The 16,618-nt window shown below is 47.4% G+C and overlaps 1 protein-coding gene across 7 annotated transcripts in view; it reads left to right on the plus strand.

The window, feature by feature from the left end:
- Window positions 1–16,618, plus strand: part of CHD5 (chromodomain helicase DNA binding protein 5) — an 84,745-nt gene that overhangs the window by 46,550 nt on the left and 21,577 nt on the right. For all 7 annotated transcript variants that reach the window (XM_077151494.1, XM_077151492.1, XM_077151495.1 and 4 more), the window contains 9 exons: window positions 582–813; window positions 973–1,083; window positions 1,296–1,468; window positions 2,227–2,401; window positions 3,130–3,222; window positions 3,392–3,480; window positions 3,715–3,848; window positions 4,079–4,223; window positions 4,534–4,693. In XM_077151494.1, coding sequence (XP_077007609.1) covers window positions 582–813; window positions 973–1,083; window positions 1,296–1,468; window positions 2,227–2,401; window positions 3,130–3,222; window positions 3,392–3,480; window positions 3,715–3,848; window positions 4,079–4,223; window positions 4,534–4,693 — 1,312 coding nt within the window. The remainder of the gene's footprint in view (window positions 1–581; window positions 814–972; window positions 1,084–1,295; window positions 1,469–2,226; window positions 2,402–3,129; window positions 3,223–3,391; window positions 3,481–3,714; window positions 3,849–4,078; window positions 4,224–4,533; window positions 4,694–16,618) is intronic.

Here is a 16,618-nt window from a genome sequence, read left to right on the forward strand (position 1 = left end):
CTGGGGTGGAAGTAGGGGGCTAGAGGGTGAGAGGGGCTGAGGGGCTGTGGTAGCAGAGATGCTCCCAAATTACCTCTGGCCACCTCCTCGGGGGCAGGGACACACACACACATGCACACATCACCAAGGCTTGTACTGTTAGGGGCACACAAAAACATGTTTCTCACATGCACGTGTGTGCCCACAGGCACAAACGCAGTGCACAGATGCAGTCACACCGGGTGGTTCTCTGGCTTTGCACAGGCACTGGGTGCTAGTTGGCCACACGAAGTTTCAGACATGCCCCACATATGCACACACCCTGTGGCCCGGGCCACCTCAGGGCCTTGCATGCCTTCGGAGTTGCACACTCAAGGAGGCCAAGCACCTCCACTGTGTGATCCCACAAGCCCATTGGGGACCCCCAGAGAGGTGACCCCCGCACCGGCCAGGCCTCCCCCCTCGCACCCACGTCTGCCCACCAGCGCTCGGCCCCAGGCGCGGCTACGCGGCCCCATAGTCGCCCCCCCCCCCCCTTCCGCGGGCACAGCCAGGCGGCCGTGCGGCCCGCGCGTGGGCACTGAGGGGCCGGCCGCCCGCAGGCCTTCAGCCGCGCCCACCGCATCGGGCAGAACAAGAAGGTGATGATCTACCGCTTCGTGACGCGGGCCTCGGTGGAGGAGCGCATCACGCAGGTGGCCAAGCGCAAGATGATGCTTACGCACTTGGTGGTGCGGCCGGGCCTCGGCTCCAAGTCGGGCTCCATGACCAAGCAGGAGCTGGACGACATCCTCAAGTTCGGCACCGAGGAGCTCTTCAAGGACGACGTGGAAGGTACGCAGGGGCGCGGGCGGGGCGCGGCGTGGGGCGGGGGTCCTGCCCCAGCCGCGTCCCTCCTCGGCTCCCCTCCCCGGGACCCCCGGGCAGGACGGGCAGGGCCGGGCCACCCCGCATGGCTCCTCCACCAGCACCCCTGGCCCCCTCACCCTGCAGGGATGATGTCTCAGGGCCAGAGGCCGGCCACGCCCATCCCTGACGTCCCCTCCTCCAGAGGGGGAGCCCTGGCCGCCGGTGCGAAAAAAAAACATGGCAGCACCCCGCCAGGTAGGAGCTCACGTGGGCCGGCCCCCAGCTGGTCCAGATGAAGAGGTGACTGGTCCAACCCCTGCTGCTCCCAGCTCCTCTTTTTTGTCAGGACGTCTGCTGTCCCCCAGCGGCCCTTCTGGGGGGTGCCTGTGACCGCGGGGGTGGGGGTAGCAGGTGTTAGGGTGCACCGGGAAGGACCAGGCCTGGGCGCTCCCGGCCTCTGCCCCCAGGTGACAACAAGGACGTGGAGGACAGCAGTGTCATCCACTACGACGACGCGGCCATCTCCAAGTTGCTGGACCGGAACCAGGACGCCACGGACGACACGGAGCTGCAGAACATGAACGAATACCTGAGCTCCTTCAAGGTGGCGCAGTACGTGGTGCGCGAGGAGGACGGCGTGGTAAGGGCCCCGCCCTGCACCCAGGACCTGCCCTCAGGAGCAGGGGGTGGGAGGGCTGCGGCCACCGGCCTCCCTGACACCCCAAGGCCTCTTCCTGGCCTCCTGCCCGGCTGCCCCACGGACCCTCCCAAGCTGCGCGACCGTCTCCTGCGCCCTGCCTAGAGCCCCTGCGCCCTGCCTAGAGCCCCTCCACGCACCCACCCGCCGCTCTCTGCCCGGGGGTCTGCCTTCTGCCCACCCGGCCACTCCCTGGTCCAGAACCTGCCTGTCTCTCCCATCCCCCCAAACTCTGTCCTTGAAACATGAGCCCCTAGGTGTCTCTCTGGGTGGGCCCTTTCCCCTGCCTCCCAGCCTCCCATGCAGACCCGTGTGCCCCTTGTCCTTCACTTGCCACTTTTCCCTTTGAAACTGGGGGGGTCTCCCGAGGGCAGGGGCTGGGATTGGTTCCACGATATACCCCAGTGCCTGGTAAATACTTGTGGAGTGAATGAATGAGTGAGTACTTGAATGAGTGCCCCAAGAGGCAGGGAGGGGAAGACGGCTCAGAGCCTATGGTCAGGGAGGGCTTCCTGGAGTAGGGGGTCTTCCAGTTCATCCTGGAGCGGGAGAGGGCAGGCCTGGGGCGCAGCAGGAGCCCCCCAGAGGCCGCGGGTGCTGTGTCCCGGGGAGCCCCATCCACCAATCACGCCCACCGAGCCCCATGTGCCTGCCCTTGTTGAAGGCCCCTCCCTGCCCTGAGCCCCGCCCCGCATTCCCAGGAGGAGGTGGAGCGCGAGATCATCAAGCAGGAGGAGAACGTGGACCCCGACTACTGGGAGAAGCTGCTGCGGCACCACTACGAGCAGCAGCAGGAGGACCTGGCGCGCAACCTGGGCAAGGGCAAGCGCATCCGCAAGCAGGTCAACTACAACGACGCCTCCCAGGAGGACCAGGGTGCGTGGGCGCAGCCCGGGGGCGGGGCCTGGGGGCGGAGCTTGGGGCGGGACTCAGGCCTCGGGGGCGGGACTCAGGCCTCGGGGGCGGGGCTCAGGCCACTGGGGGCGGGGCTGCCTAATTGCTCAGGAGGGGTCCCGGGGTGCCGTCTGCCTGTTCAGGACAGGGCATTTGTCGGGGCTGCCCTGCTGTTCCGGGGCCACGGATGGGGCCACTGGGGGGCGGGGCTCGGGCGGGGAGCCACTCCCCTCTGGGTGCTGTTTCCTTGAGGGGGTGGGGCACAGGGGGGCAGTGTTCTGAGAGGTGCAGTGAGGGCTCCTCGTAGTAGGAAGCCCCTGGGCAGAGGCACAGAGAGGGTGGGCAGGAGGTGAGCTGGGCACGCGGTAGGAGCAGCCTTCTGGGAGAAGGGGGCTTGGGGCAGGTGTTTGTGGGGTCAAGATGGGTAGAGGTGGAGTGGCTTCACCGCTGCTAGTTGTGTGACCTTGGGCAAGTCTCCTTGAGCCTCAGTTTCCCCATCTGTGAGATAGGGGAGTGCTAGCTCATCCCTGCGAGCGGGGGTGTGAGCGGCTGTGACGGCTAGGTACCTGGCTCCAGCCTGGGCGTGTTTCTTTCTCGCTGTTGTTCTCTGGGCTGGGGTGGGGGGCTCGGTGGGGCCCTGGGGGCCTCTCCCTGGCCACCCGTAGCCTGTGGCCTGGGCACTCGCCCTGTCCCCTGTCCGGCCTCCGCAGAGTGGCAGGATGAGCTCTCGGACAACCAGTCGGAATATTCCATCGGCTCTGAGGACGAGGACGAGGACTTCGAGGAGCGGCCAGAAGGGCAGAGTGAGTCTGGGGGTGCTGGGGACCCGGCCTGGCGTGGGTCAGGAGGAAGGGTAGTGGGAGTGGGGGGCCGGCCTGGGGCTGGGGGTCAACGACTCCCGCCAGGGGTGGGGACAGGGTTGGAGGGCAGCTATGGGGGCCCCACTGAGGGCTGTGGCGGGGCTGCCCCCAGGTGGACGGCGACAATCCAGGAGGCAGCTCAAGAGCGACAGGGACAAGCCGCTGCCCCCCCTCCTCGCGCGAGTCGGTGGCAACATTGAGGTGGGGGCCCTCCTGCTCCCCACTCTCTCCTAGGCCCTTGTTTACCCTCTTCCCCCACTTCCCCAGGGAGGTGGGGCAAGGACCAGACCTGGGTTCCTGCCTCCCGGACCCCCCAGCCCCCACAGCGGGAGGCCTTCTCCCCCCTCCCCTCCCCCCCAGGCCTTTCTTGCCCCAGTTCTCAGTCTTTCCGGCCCGTCTGCCGGGGCTCACCCCACCCTCGGCCTCGCCCTGCAGGTGCTGGGCTTCAATGCCCGGCAACGGAAGGCTTTCCTGAACGCCATCATGCGCTGGGGCATGCCCCCCCAGGACGCCTTCAACTCCCACTGGCTGGTGCGGGACCTCCGCGGGAAGAGCGAGAAGGAGTTCAGGTGAGGCGCACAGCCCTGACCGCCGCTGTCAGCTGCGGCCGGAAGGTTCTGGGCTGTCCCCGGGGAGGGCCGGGCGGCAAGGCTCCCTGCCTGGGGAGGGGTCTCTGTCCCCCGCCGGTGCCACCCGCATGGCCTGTTGGGAAGCAGGTGACGGCTGATGACTCCAGGCCAGGAGGCACCAGGGCCCTGCCGGCGCCCCCCACCCTGAATTGGCTGCCCGCCCCCCCCAGGGCCTACGTTTCCCTCTTCATGCGGCACCTGTGCGAGCCGGGGGCGGATGGCGCTGAGACCTTCGCGGACGGCGTGCCCCGGGAGGGCCTGTCGCGGCAGCACGTGCTCACGCGGATCGGGGTCATGTCCCTGGTTAGGAAGAAGGTGGGTGAGTAAGCCGGCCAGCCCTCGTGCCGGCTGCCCTGGGCCCTGGCCCAGCCCCGGCCAGAGGGGCCCATCCAGAACGCCTGTGTGGGTGAGGGGACCGGGGCTGGAGGTCTGGGTGCTGGGTCCCAGGGCGGGGGAGCACTGGGCTGGTGACAGTTGGTGGGGAATGTGTGCAGGCAGGAGGGTCTGGCTTGGCCGGCGATGGCCAAGTTGAGCTGCCCCCCGCCCAGCCCTGGACACCCCAGTCCCCGAGCCCTTAGGGGCCAGCCGTGACCTCGCCCTCCTTCCTCCCACCTCCCACCCCCAGGTTCAGGAGTTCGAACATGTCAACGGGAAGTACAGCACCCCGGACTTGATCCCTGAGGGGCCCCTGGGCAAGAAGCCTGGGGAGCTCATCTCCTCGGACCCCAACACGCCCGTGCCTGCCAGCCCTGCCCACCTCCCACCCGCCCCGCTGGGCCTGCCAGGTGTGTGGGTCCCCGCAAGGGGTGGGGGGCACCGCAGGATGCCCCAAATCCTCCCACAGCCGGTAAAGGATGACCTGCCTTCCTCCCCACTCCAAGTGCTGCCTGGGGAAGGCTTGCTTTCTGGAGGGTCTTTTTTTGATGACTTTTTTGATGTCATTCCCATGCCATGAAATTCCCTGTTTTAGAGGGTGCTGCTCAGTGGTTTCTAGAATAGTCACAGGTTGTGCAGTTCACTGTTATCTAATTCCAGAACATCTCATCATCCCCAGTGGAAGCCCATTGGTGTCCTTCCCCCTACCCTCCTCCCCCAGGCCCTGGTCACCTCCAGTCTGCTCTCTGCATTTACCTGCTCTGTGTGTTTCATGTAAATGCAGTCGTATGACATGTGACCTTATGTATCTGGCTTCTTTCACGTGGCAGATGTTTTTCGAGGACCATCCAGGCTGTAGCATGGGTCATGCATTCCTTTTTACACCCAATAGTGTCCCACTGTATGGTATGGCTGCTTTGTTTATCCATATATCAGTTGGTGGACGTTTGGGCTGTTTCCTTCCAACTGGCTCTTCTGAATAAGGTGTTAATGAATGTTCGTGTAAATATTTTTGCCTAGACTTGTGTTTTTGCTTCTTTGGGTCTGTATTGAGGAGCAGAATAGCTGGGTCATGTAATTCTATGTCAGCCTTTTTTTTTTGTCTTTTTTTGTCTTTGTCAGCCTTACTAGTGGCCCATCAATTTTATTGATTTCCTTAAAAAAAACAACTTTTGGTTTTGTTGATACTCTATTGCTCTTTTGTTTTCCCATTCATTTAGCTCTGCTTTCACCTGTGTAGTTTCTCTTCTATTTGCTTTGGGGTTAGTTTGCTGTTCTTTATCAAGTTCCTCCAGGAGAGCAGTTAAATCCTCGATTTTTGCTTTCTTATTTATTTATTTATTTTTTCTTTGACTCATTGTTTCTTTTTTTTTTTAATTAATTAATGGAAAAAAAGAAATTAACCCAACATTTAGAAATCATACCATTCTACATATGCAATCAGTAATTCTTAACATCATCACATAGATGCATGATCATCGTTTCTTAGTACATTTGCATCAGTTTAGAAGAACTAGCAACACAACAGAAAAAGATATAGAATGTTAATATAGAGAAAAAAAATAAAAGTAATAATAATAGTAAAAAAAAAAAACCTATAGCTCAGATGCAGCTTCATTCAGTGTTTTAACATGATTACTTTACAATTAGGTATTATTGTGCTGTCCATTTTTCAGTTTTTGTATCTAGTCCTGTTGCACAGTCTGTATCCCTTCAGCTCCAATTACCCATTATCTTACCCTGTTTCTAACTCCTGCTGGACTGTGTTACCAATGACATATTCCAAGTTTATTCTCGAATGTCGGTTCACATCAGTGGGACCATACAGTATTTGTCCTTTAGTTTTTGGCTAGACTCACTCAGCATAATGTTCTCTAGGTCCTTCCATGTTATTACATGCTTCATAAGTTTATCCTGTCTTAAAGCTGCATAATATTCCATCATATGTATATACCACAGTTTGTTTAGTCACTCGTCTGTTGATGGACATTTTGGCTGTTTCCATCTCTTTGCAATTGTAAATAACGCTGCTATAAACATTGGTGTGCAAATGTCCGTTTGAGTTTTTGCCCTTAATCCCTTTGAGTAGATTCCCAGCAATGGTATTGCTGGGTCGTATGGCAATTCTATATTCAGCTTTTTGAGGAACCGCCAAACTGCCTTCCACAGTGGTTGCACCATTTGACATTCCCACCAACAGTGGATAAGTGTGCCTCTTTCTCCGCATCCTCTCCAGCACTTGTCATTTTCTGTTTTGTTGATAATGGCCATTCTGGTGGGTGTGAGATGGTATCTCATTGTGGTTTTGATTTGCATTTCTCTAATGGCCAGGGACATTGAGCATCTCTTCATGTGCCTTTTGGCCATTTGTATTTCCTCTTCTGAGAGGTGACTATTCAAGTCTTTTTCCCATTTTGTAATTGGGTTGGCTGTCTTTTTGTTGTTGAGTTGAATAATCTCATTATAAATTCTGGATACTAGACCTTTATCTGATATGTCGTTTCCAAATATTGATTCCCATTGTGTAGGCTGTCTTTCTACTTTCTTGATGAAGTTCTTTGATGCACAAAAGTGTTTAATTTTGAGGAGTTCCCATTTATTTATTTCCTTCTTCAGTGCTCTTGCTTTAGGTTTAAGGTCCATAAACTGCCTCCAATTGTAAGATTCATAAGATATCTCCCTACATTTTCCTCTAACTGTTTTATGGTCTTAGACCTAATGTTTAGATCTTTGATCCATTTTGAGTTAACTTTTGTGTAGGGTGTGAGAATATCCATTCTTTTGCATATGGATATCCAGTTCTCTAGGCACCATTTATTGAAGAGACTGTTCTGTCCCAGGTGAGTTGGCTTGACTGCCTTATCAAAGATCAAATATCCATAGATGAGAGGGTCTACATCTGAGCACTCTATTCGATTCCATTGGTCGATATATCTATCTTTATGCCAATACCATGCTGTTTTGACCACTGTGGCTTCATAATATGCCTTAAAGTCAGGCAGCGCGAGACCTCCAGCTTCGTTTTTTTTCCTCAAGATGTTTTTAGCAATTCGGGGCACCCTGCCCTTCCAGATAAATTTGCTTATTGGTTTTTCTATTTCTGAAAAATAAGTTGTTGGGATTTTGATTGGTATTGCATTGAATCTGTAGATCAATTTAGGTAGGATTGACATCTTAACTATATTTAGTCTTCCAGTCCATGAACACGGTATGCCCTTCCATCTATTTAGGTCTTCTGTGATTTCTTTTAGCAGTTTTTTGTAGTTTTCTTTATATAGGTTTTTTGTCTCTTTAGTTAAATTTATTCCTAGGTATTTTATTCTTTTAGTTGCAATTGTAAATGGGATTCGTTTCTTGATTTCCCCCTCAGCTTGTTCATTACTAGTGTATAGAAATGCTACAGATTTTTGAATGTTGATCTTGTAACCTGCTACTTTGCTGTACTCATTTATTAGCTCTAGTAGTTTTGTTGTGGATTTTTCTGGGTTTTCGACGTATAGTATCATATCGTCTGCAAACAGTGATAGTTTTACTTCTTCCTTTCCAATTTTGATGCCTTGTATTTCTTTTTCTTGTCTAATTGCTCTGGCTAGAACCTCCAACACGATGTTGAATAATAGTGGTGATAGTGGACATCCTTGTCTTGTTCCTGATCTTAGGGGGAAAGTTTTCAGTTTTTCCCCATTGAGGATATTAGCTGTGGGTTTTTCATATATTCCCTCTATCATTTTAAGGAAGTTCCCTTGTATTCCTGTCTTTTGAAGTGTTTTCAACAGGAAAGGATGTTGAATCTTGTCAAATGCCTTCTCTGCATCAATTGAGATGATCATGTGATTTTTCTGCTTTGATTTGTTGATATGGTGTATTACATTAATTGATTTTCTTATGTTGAACCATCCTTGCATACCTGGGATGAATCCTACTTGGTTATGATGTATGATTCTTTTAATGTGTTGTTGGATACGATTTGCTAGAATTTTATTGAGGATTTTTGCATCTATATTCATTAGAGAGATTGGTCTGTAGTTTTCTTTTTTTGTAATATCTTTGCCTGGTTTTGGTATGAGGGTGATGTTGGCTTCATAGAATGAATTAGGTAGTTTTCCCTCCACTTTGGTTTTTTTGAAGAGTTTGAGGAGAGTTGGTACTAATTCTTTCTGGAATGTTTGATAGAATTCACATGTGAAGCTGTCTGGTCCTGGACTTTTCTTTTTAGGGAGCTTTTGAATGACTAATTCAATTTCGTTACTTGTGATTGGTTTGTTGAGGTCATCTATTTCTTCTTGAGTCAAAGTTGGTTGTTCATGTCTTTCCAGGAACCCGTCTATTTCATCTAAATTGTTGTATTTATTAGCATAAAGTTGTTCATAGTATCCTGTTATTACCTCCTTTATTTCTGTGAGGTCAGTAGTTATGTCTCCTCTTCCATTTCTGATCTTATTTATTTGCATCCTCTCTCTTCTTTTTGTCAATCTTGCTAAGGGCCCATCAATCTTATTGATTTTCTCATAGTACCAACTTCTGGTGTTATTGATTTTCTCTATTGTTTTCAATTTCATTTATTTCTGCTCTAATCTTTGTTATTTCTTTCCTTTTGCTTGCTTTGGGATTAGTTTGCTGTTCTTTCTCCAGTTCTTCCAAGTGGACAGTTAATTCCTGCATTTTTGCCTTTTCTTCTTTTCTGATATAGGCATTTAGGGCAATAAATTTCCCTCTTAGCACTGCCTTTGCTGCGTCCCATAAGTTTTTATATGTTGTGTTTTCATTTTCATTCGCCTCGAAATATTTACTAATTTCTTTTGCAATTTCTTCTTTGACCCACTTGTTGTTTAAGAGTGTCTTGTTGAGCCTCCACGTATTTGTGAATTTTTTGACACTCCGCCTATTATTGATTTCCAACTTCATTCCTTTATGATCCGAGAAAGTGTTGTGTATGATTTCAATCTTTTAAAATTTGTTAAGACTTGTTTGTGACCCAGCATATGGTCTATCTTTGAGAAAGATCCATGAGCACTTGAAAAAAAGGTGTATCCTGCTGTTGTGGGATGTAATGTCCTATAAATGTCTGTTAAGTCTAGCTCATTTAGTGTAATATTCAAATTCTCTATTTCTTTATTGATCCTCTGTCTAGATGTTCTGTCCATTGATGAGAGTGGTGAATTGAAGTCTCCAGCTATTATGGTATATGTGTCTATTTCCCTTTTCAGTGTTTGCAGTGTATTCCTCACATATTTTGGGGCATTCTGGTTCAGTGCATAAATATTTATGATTGTTATGTCTTCTTGTTTAATTGTTCCTTTTATTAGTAGATAGTGTCCTTCTTTGTCTCTTTTAACTGTTTTACATTTGAAGTCTAATTTGTTGGATATTAGTATAGCTACTCCTGCTCTTTTCTGGTTGTTATTTGTATGAAATATCTTTTCCCAACCTTTCACTTTCAACCTATGTTTATCTTTGGGTCTAAGATGTGTTTCCTGTAGACAACATATAGAAGGATCCTGTTTTTCAATCCATTCTGTGAGTCTATGTCTTTTGATTGGGGAATTCAGTCCATTGACATTTAGTGTTATTACTGTTTGAATAATATTTTCCTCTACCATTTTGCCTTTTGTATTATATATATCATATCTGATTTTCCTTCTTTCTACACTCTTCTCCATACCTCTCTCTTCTGTCTCTTTGTATCTGACTCTAGTGCTCCCTTTAGTATTTCTTGCAGAGCTGGTCTCCTGGTCACAAATTCTCTCAGTGACTTTTTGTCTGAGAATGTTTTAATTTCTCCCTCATTTTTGAAGGACAATTTTGCTGAATATAGAAGTCTTGGTTGGCAGTTTTTCTCTTTTAGTAACTTAAATATATCATCCCACTGTCTTCTAGCTTCCATGGTTTCTGCTGAGAAATCTACACATAGTCTTATTGGGTTTGTTTCCCTTGTATGTGATGGATTGTTTTTCTCTTGCTGCTTTCAAGATCCTCTCTTTCTCTTTGACCTCTGACATTCTAACTAGTAAGTATCTTGGAGAACTCCTATTTGGGTCTAATCTCTTTGGGGTGCGCTGCACTTCTTGGATCTGTAATTTTAGGTCTTTCATAAGAGTTGGGAAATTTTCAGTGATAATTTCTTCCATTAGTTTTTCTCCTCCTTTTCCCTTCTCTTCTCCTTCTGGGACACCCACAACACGTATATTTGTGCGGTTCATATTGTCCTTGAGTTCCCTGATACCCTGTTCAAATTTTTCCATTCTTTTCCCAATAGTTTCTGTTTCTTTTTGGAATTCAGATGTTCCATCCTCCAAATCACTAATTCTATCTTCTGTCTCTTTAAATCTATCATTGTAGGTATCCATTGTTTTTTCCATCTTTTCTACTTTATCCTTCACTTCCATAAGTTCTGTGATTTGTTTTGTCAGTTTTTCTATTTCTTCTTTTTGATCAGCCCATGTCTTCTTCATGTCCTCCCTCAATTTATCAATTTCATTTTTGAAGAGGTTTTCCATTTCTGTTCGTATATTCAGCATTAGTTGTCTCAGCTCCTGTATCTCATTTGAATTATTGGTTTGTTCCTTTGACTGGGCCATATTTTCAATTTTCTGAGCGTGATCCGTTATCTTCTGTTGGCGTCTGCGCATTTAGACAGATTTTCCTGGGTGTTGGACCCAACAGGTTGAAAGATTTTTCTGTGAAATCTCTGGGTTCTGTTTTTCTTATCCTGCCCAGTAGGTGGCGCTCGTGGCACACGTTTGTCTGTGGGTCCCACCAGTAAAAGGTGCTGTGGATCCTTTAACTTTGGAAAACTCTCGCCGTGGGGGAGGTTCGCCAGCCGAAGCGTCTTGGAAGAGTGCCAGCCGGCCCGGGGGTCCGAATGCGGGGAGGGTCGCCGGCTGCCACAGCCCAGGAGAGCGCCCGTCTGAATTTCCTAGTCGGCCTGGGGCACCAAGCGTGGCGGGAGGGTGCCAGCCGCCGCGGCCTGGCAGAGTGCACAGTTCCCAGCGGGACCGGGGAGTTACGTGTTTGGAAGGGACCCCCCCGGTCACTGTTCTCCGCGGCCTGGGGATTTCCAATCCAATTCTCTCAGTTGGTCCGGGGGGCCGTGCATGGTGGGGGCGCTAGCCGCCACGGCTTGAAGGGACCGCCTGCCCAATTCTGCCAGCTGGCCTCGGAAGGAGGAGGGGAGGGACTCCGGCCGCTTGCTGCCCCACCCGGGGAAGCTCGCACCCCTCGGCAATCTCACCGGAGCAGGTTCTCCCAGCCAGTCAGCTGTTCCAGGATGGGGTACGCTGTCTTTTTGATCTCTTTCGTGGCTCCGGGAGGTGTTCTGTATTGTTTCTACTACCCTAGTAGCTGCTCTGGAGGAGGAAAGGTGAGGATGGCAAGGCTGTCGAGGACGGTGGCGGAGGAGCCGGTGAAGGCGGAAGAGGGCACGGTGGTGGTTGGAGAGCCGCTGGAGTAGGAGGAGAAAGGGAAGGATAAGATGGCGGATGGAGCACCGCCGGAGAAAGAGGAAGAGGAGGGCTAGATGGCGGCGGGAGCGCTGGCGGAGAAGGGGGAAGAGGAGGGCTAGATGGCGGCGGGAGTGCCGACAGAGAAGGGGGAAGAGGAGGGCTAGATGGCGGCGGGAGCGCAGGCAGAGAAGTGGGAAGAGGAGGGCTAGATGGCGGCGGGAGTGCCGGCAGAGAAGGGGGAAGAGAAGGGCTAGATGGCGGCGGGAGCGCTGCCAGCGGAGAAAGAGGAAGAGGAGGGCTAGATGGCGGCGGGAGTGCCGCCGGCGGAGAAAGAGGAAGAGGAGGGCTAGATGGCGGCGGGAGCGCCGCCGGTGGAGAAAGAGCTGCTTTCTTATTTTTTAATACAGGAATTTAGGGCAATAAATTTCCCTCTCAGCACAGCATTTGCTGCATCCCATAAGTTCTGATACGTTGCATTCTCATTTTCATTCGTCTCTAGATAGCTACTGATTTCTCTAGCAATTTCTTCTTTGACCCATTGGTTGTTTGTGCGTTATTTCATCTCCATATATTTGTGAATGTCTTTGTTCTTTGGTGGTTATTGAGATCCACCTTCATTCCATTGTGATCAGAGAAAGTGCTTTGAATAATTTTGATGTTTTTAAATTGATAAACACCTGTTTTATGCCCTAGCATATGATCCATTCTGTAGAATGTTGCATGAGCACTAGAGAAAAATATATATCCTGGTGATTTGGAGTGTAATGACCTACATATGTCTGTTAGGCCTAATTCATTTATCAAGTTGTTCAACTTCTCTATTTCCTTGTTTATCCTGTCTGGTTGTTCTAACTATAGAGGTGAGTGGTGTGTTCAGTTCTTTCACTATGATTGTTGAAAAGTCAGTTGCTCCCTTCCGGTTTACCAATGTCTGCCTCATGTGCTTTGGAGCTCCTTTGTTGGGAGCCTAAACATTTATGATCATTGTTTCTTCTTCGTGAATTGTGTCCTTCTTTTGTCTTTTATGATGTCTTTGCATTTAAAGTCTATTTTGTCTGTATTAGTACAGCTACTCCTGCTTTCTTTTGGTTACAACTGGCGTGGAACATCTTTTCCCATCCTTTCACTTTCAATCTATTTGTGCCCTTGTGTCTAGGATGAGTCTTTTGAAAACAGTATATAGCTGGATTATGTTTCTTATACCATTCTGTCAATCTGTATCTTTTAATTGGTAAGTTTAGTCCATTAACATTCAAAGTTATTACTGAAAAGGCATTTCTTGAATCCACCATCTTATCCTTTGGATTTTGTTTGTCAGATCTATATATTCTTTTCCCTCTATCTGTTTTTATCCTTCAGTTACCCTTACTGGTACTCTTCAGTTCTCTGCCCTCCTCCAGACTTTCCTCTCCTGTCTTTTTTTTTTCTTCCTCAATTGGTAGAACTCCCATTAGTATTTCCTGTAGGGCCAGTCTCATGTTGACAGATTCTGTTAGTTTTTGTCTGTGAAAATTTTAATATCTCCCTCAGTTTTGAAGGACACTTTCTCTTTCAGGATCTTAAATCATACCACTGCCTTCTCACCTCCATAGTGCCAGCTGAATAGTCTGAACTCAGTCTTAGGTAGTTTCCCTCATATGTAATAGATTGTTTTTCTCTTGCCGCTTTTAGGATTTTCTGCTTCTCGTCAACGTTTGACAGACTGATTAGTATGTGTCTTAGGGAACGCCTGTTTGGATTTATTCTATTTGGAGTTCATTTAACTTCTTTGACTTGTATATTTATATCCTATATAAGGGTTGGGAAGTTTCCCCCCGTTATATCCTCAACTACTCTTCCTAACCCTTTATTCGTCTCTTCTCTTTCTGGGCCACCAGTGATTCTTATATTTGTGCACTTTGTTTTGTCCATCATTTCCCTGAGATCCAATTCAAATTTTTCCATCTTTTTAACCATTTGCTGTTTTGTATGTTTGAGATTAGTTGTCCAATCCTCTAGTTCAATTATTCTTTCTTCTGCCTCTTCATATCTGCTGTTGTGTGTCTTGGGTGTGTATATGTATATATATAGTAAACCTTAAAAAACAAAAATGCAAACATTCTTGACATACAGACATTCTGTACTGGTGTACAATCAGTGGCTCAGAGTGTCATCACATAGTTGTGTATTCATCACAGTGATCATTTTTTGAACTTTTTCCTAACATTTGCATCTCTCCAGTAGAATAAATAAAAGAGAAGAAAGAAAAGGTCATACATACCGTACTTCTTACCCCTTCCTCTCACTGACTGCTAGTATTTCAATCTACAAATTTATTTTAACCTTTGTTCCCCCTATTATTTGTGTACTTTTTATTCATATGTTTTACTCATCTGTCCATACCATAGATAAAAGGAGCATCAGATACAAGGTTTTCACAATCACACAGTCACATTGTGAAAGCTGTATCATTATACAATCATCTTCAAGAAACACAGCGCTACAGTTTCAGGTACTTTCCTCTAGCCAATTTAATACACCATAAACTAAAAATGGGAAATTTATATAATGCATAAGAATAACCTCCAGGATAACTTCTTGACTCTGTTTGAAATGTCTCAGCCACTGACACTTTATTTTGTCTCATTTCTCTCGTCCCCATTTTGGTAGAGAAGATTTTCTCAACCCCTTGATGCTGAGTCCCAGCTCATCCCAGGATTTCTGTCACACGTTGCCAGGGAGATTTACACCCCTGGGAGTCATGTCCCACGTAGAGGTGGGGAGGGCAGTAAGCTTGCTTGCCGTGTCGGCTTATAGAGAGAGGCCACATTTGAGTAACAAAAGAGGTTCTCTGGGGGTGACTCTTAAGCCTAATTTTAAGTAGGCTTAGCCTATCCTTTGTGGGTTTCATAGGCGTGAACCCCAAGATCAAGGGCTTGGCCTATTGATTTGGTTGTCCCCACTGTTTGTGAGACTATCAAGAATTCTCCACTTGGGGAAGTTGAATTTTCCCCCTTTCTCACCATTCCCCCAAGGGGACTTTGCAAATACTTTTTATTCACTGTTCAAATCACTATGGGATTTATCAGAGCATCACTCTGGACAAACCTACAAAATTTCATGCCCTACTCAAGGTTCCATGTACTTATGGCATTCAGTTACGCTGTCCACATAAGTTATATTAGGAAATGTACTTGCTGAAATATAAATTTTGTACCTAATGCTTTCTTGAATTCTTGGTAGGATTCAAATGTGAAGCCATCTGGTCCTGGACTTTTTTTGTGGGGGGAGCTTCTTGATGACTGATTCAGTCTCTTTACTTGTGATTGTTTTGCTGAGGTCGTCTGTTTCCTTTAGAGTCAATGTTGGTTGTTCATGCCTTTCTAGAAAGTTGTCCATTTCATCTACTTTGTCTAGTTTATTAGCATATAGTTGCTCATAGTATCCTCTCATTACCTCCTTTATTTCTGTGGGGTTAGTGGTTATATCTCCTCTTCCATTTCTGATTTTATTTATTTATATCTTTGCTCTTTTTCTTTTTGTCACCCTTGCTAAGGGTCCATCAATTTTATTGATTTTCTCAAAGAACCAACTTCTGGTTTGGTTGATTTTCTGATTGTTTTCATATTCTCAATTTCATTTATTTCAGTTCTAATCTCCATTATTTCTTTCCTTTTGCTTGCTTTGGGGTTAGTTTACTGTTCTTTCTCTAGTTCTTCCAAGTGGACAGTTAATTCCTTTATTTCTGCTCTTTCTTCTTTTTTGATACAGGCATTTAAGGCAATAAACTTCCCTCTTAACACTGTTTTTGCTGCATCCCATAAATTTTGATATGTTGTGTTTTCATTTTCATTTGCCTCGAGATATTTACTGATTTCTCTTGTAATTTCATCCTTGACCCACTGGTTGTTTAAGAGTGTGTTGTTAGTCTCCATATATTGTGAGTTTTCTGGCTCTCTGCTTGTTACTGATTTCCAGCTTCATTCCTTTATGATCTGAGACAGTGTTTTGTATGATTTCAATCTTTTTCAATTTATTGAGACTTGCTTTGTGACCAGCATATGGTCTATCCTTGAGAATGATCCATGAGCACTTGAGAAAAAGGTGTATCCTGCTGTTTTGGGGTGTAATGTCCTATAAATGTCTGTTAAGTATTGTTCGTTTATTGTATTATTCATATTCTCTATTTCTTTATTGATCCTCTGTCTAGATGTTCTGTCCATTAATGAGAGTGTGGAATTGAAGTCTCCAACTATTATGGTAGATGTGTCTATTTCTCCTTTCAGTGTTGTCAGTGTTTGCCTCGTGAATTTTGGAGCACTCTGGCTTGGTGCATAAATATTTATGATTGTTATGTCTTCTTGTTGAATTGTTCCTTTTATTAATACATACTGTCCTTTTTGTCTTTTTAATTGTTTTACATTTGAAGTCTAATTTGTCAGAAATTAGTCTAGCTACTTCTGCTCTTTTCTGATTGCTGTTTGCATGAAATATCTTTTCCCAACCTTTCACTTTCAATCTATTTTTGTCCTTCAGTCTAAAATGAGTCTGCTGTAGACAACATATAGATGGATCCTGTTTTTTAAATCCATTCTGCCAGTCTGTGTCTTTTGATTGGTGAGTTTAATCCATCAACATTTAATGTTATTACTGTAAAGGCACTTTCTTCAATGTTTTTGCCTTTTGGATTTTATATGGCATATCTAATTTTTTTTCTCTTTTTACCTTTATTGATAGTTTTCATTTCTATACTCTTCTCCACACCTTTCTCTTCTGTCTTTCCTATCTGCCCATAGTGCTACCTTTAGTATTTCTTGCAGGGCTGGTCTATTGATCACAAATTCTCTCAGTGATTTTTTTGTCTGAAAATGTTTTAATTTCCCCCTCATTTTTGAAGAACAATTTTGCTGGGAT

This window comes from Tamandua tetradactyla, chromosome 2 (assembly GCF_023851605.1).
Source record: "Tamandua tetradactyla isolate mTamTet1 chromosome 2, mTamTet1.pri, whole genome shotgun sequence".
Classification (NCBI taxonomy): domain Eukaryota; kingdom Metazoa; phylum Chordata; class Mammalia; order Pilosa; family Myrmecophagidae; genus Tamandua; species Tamandua tetradactyla.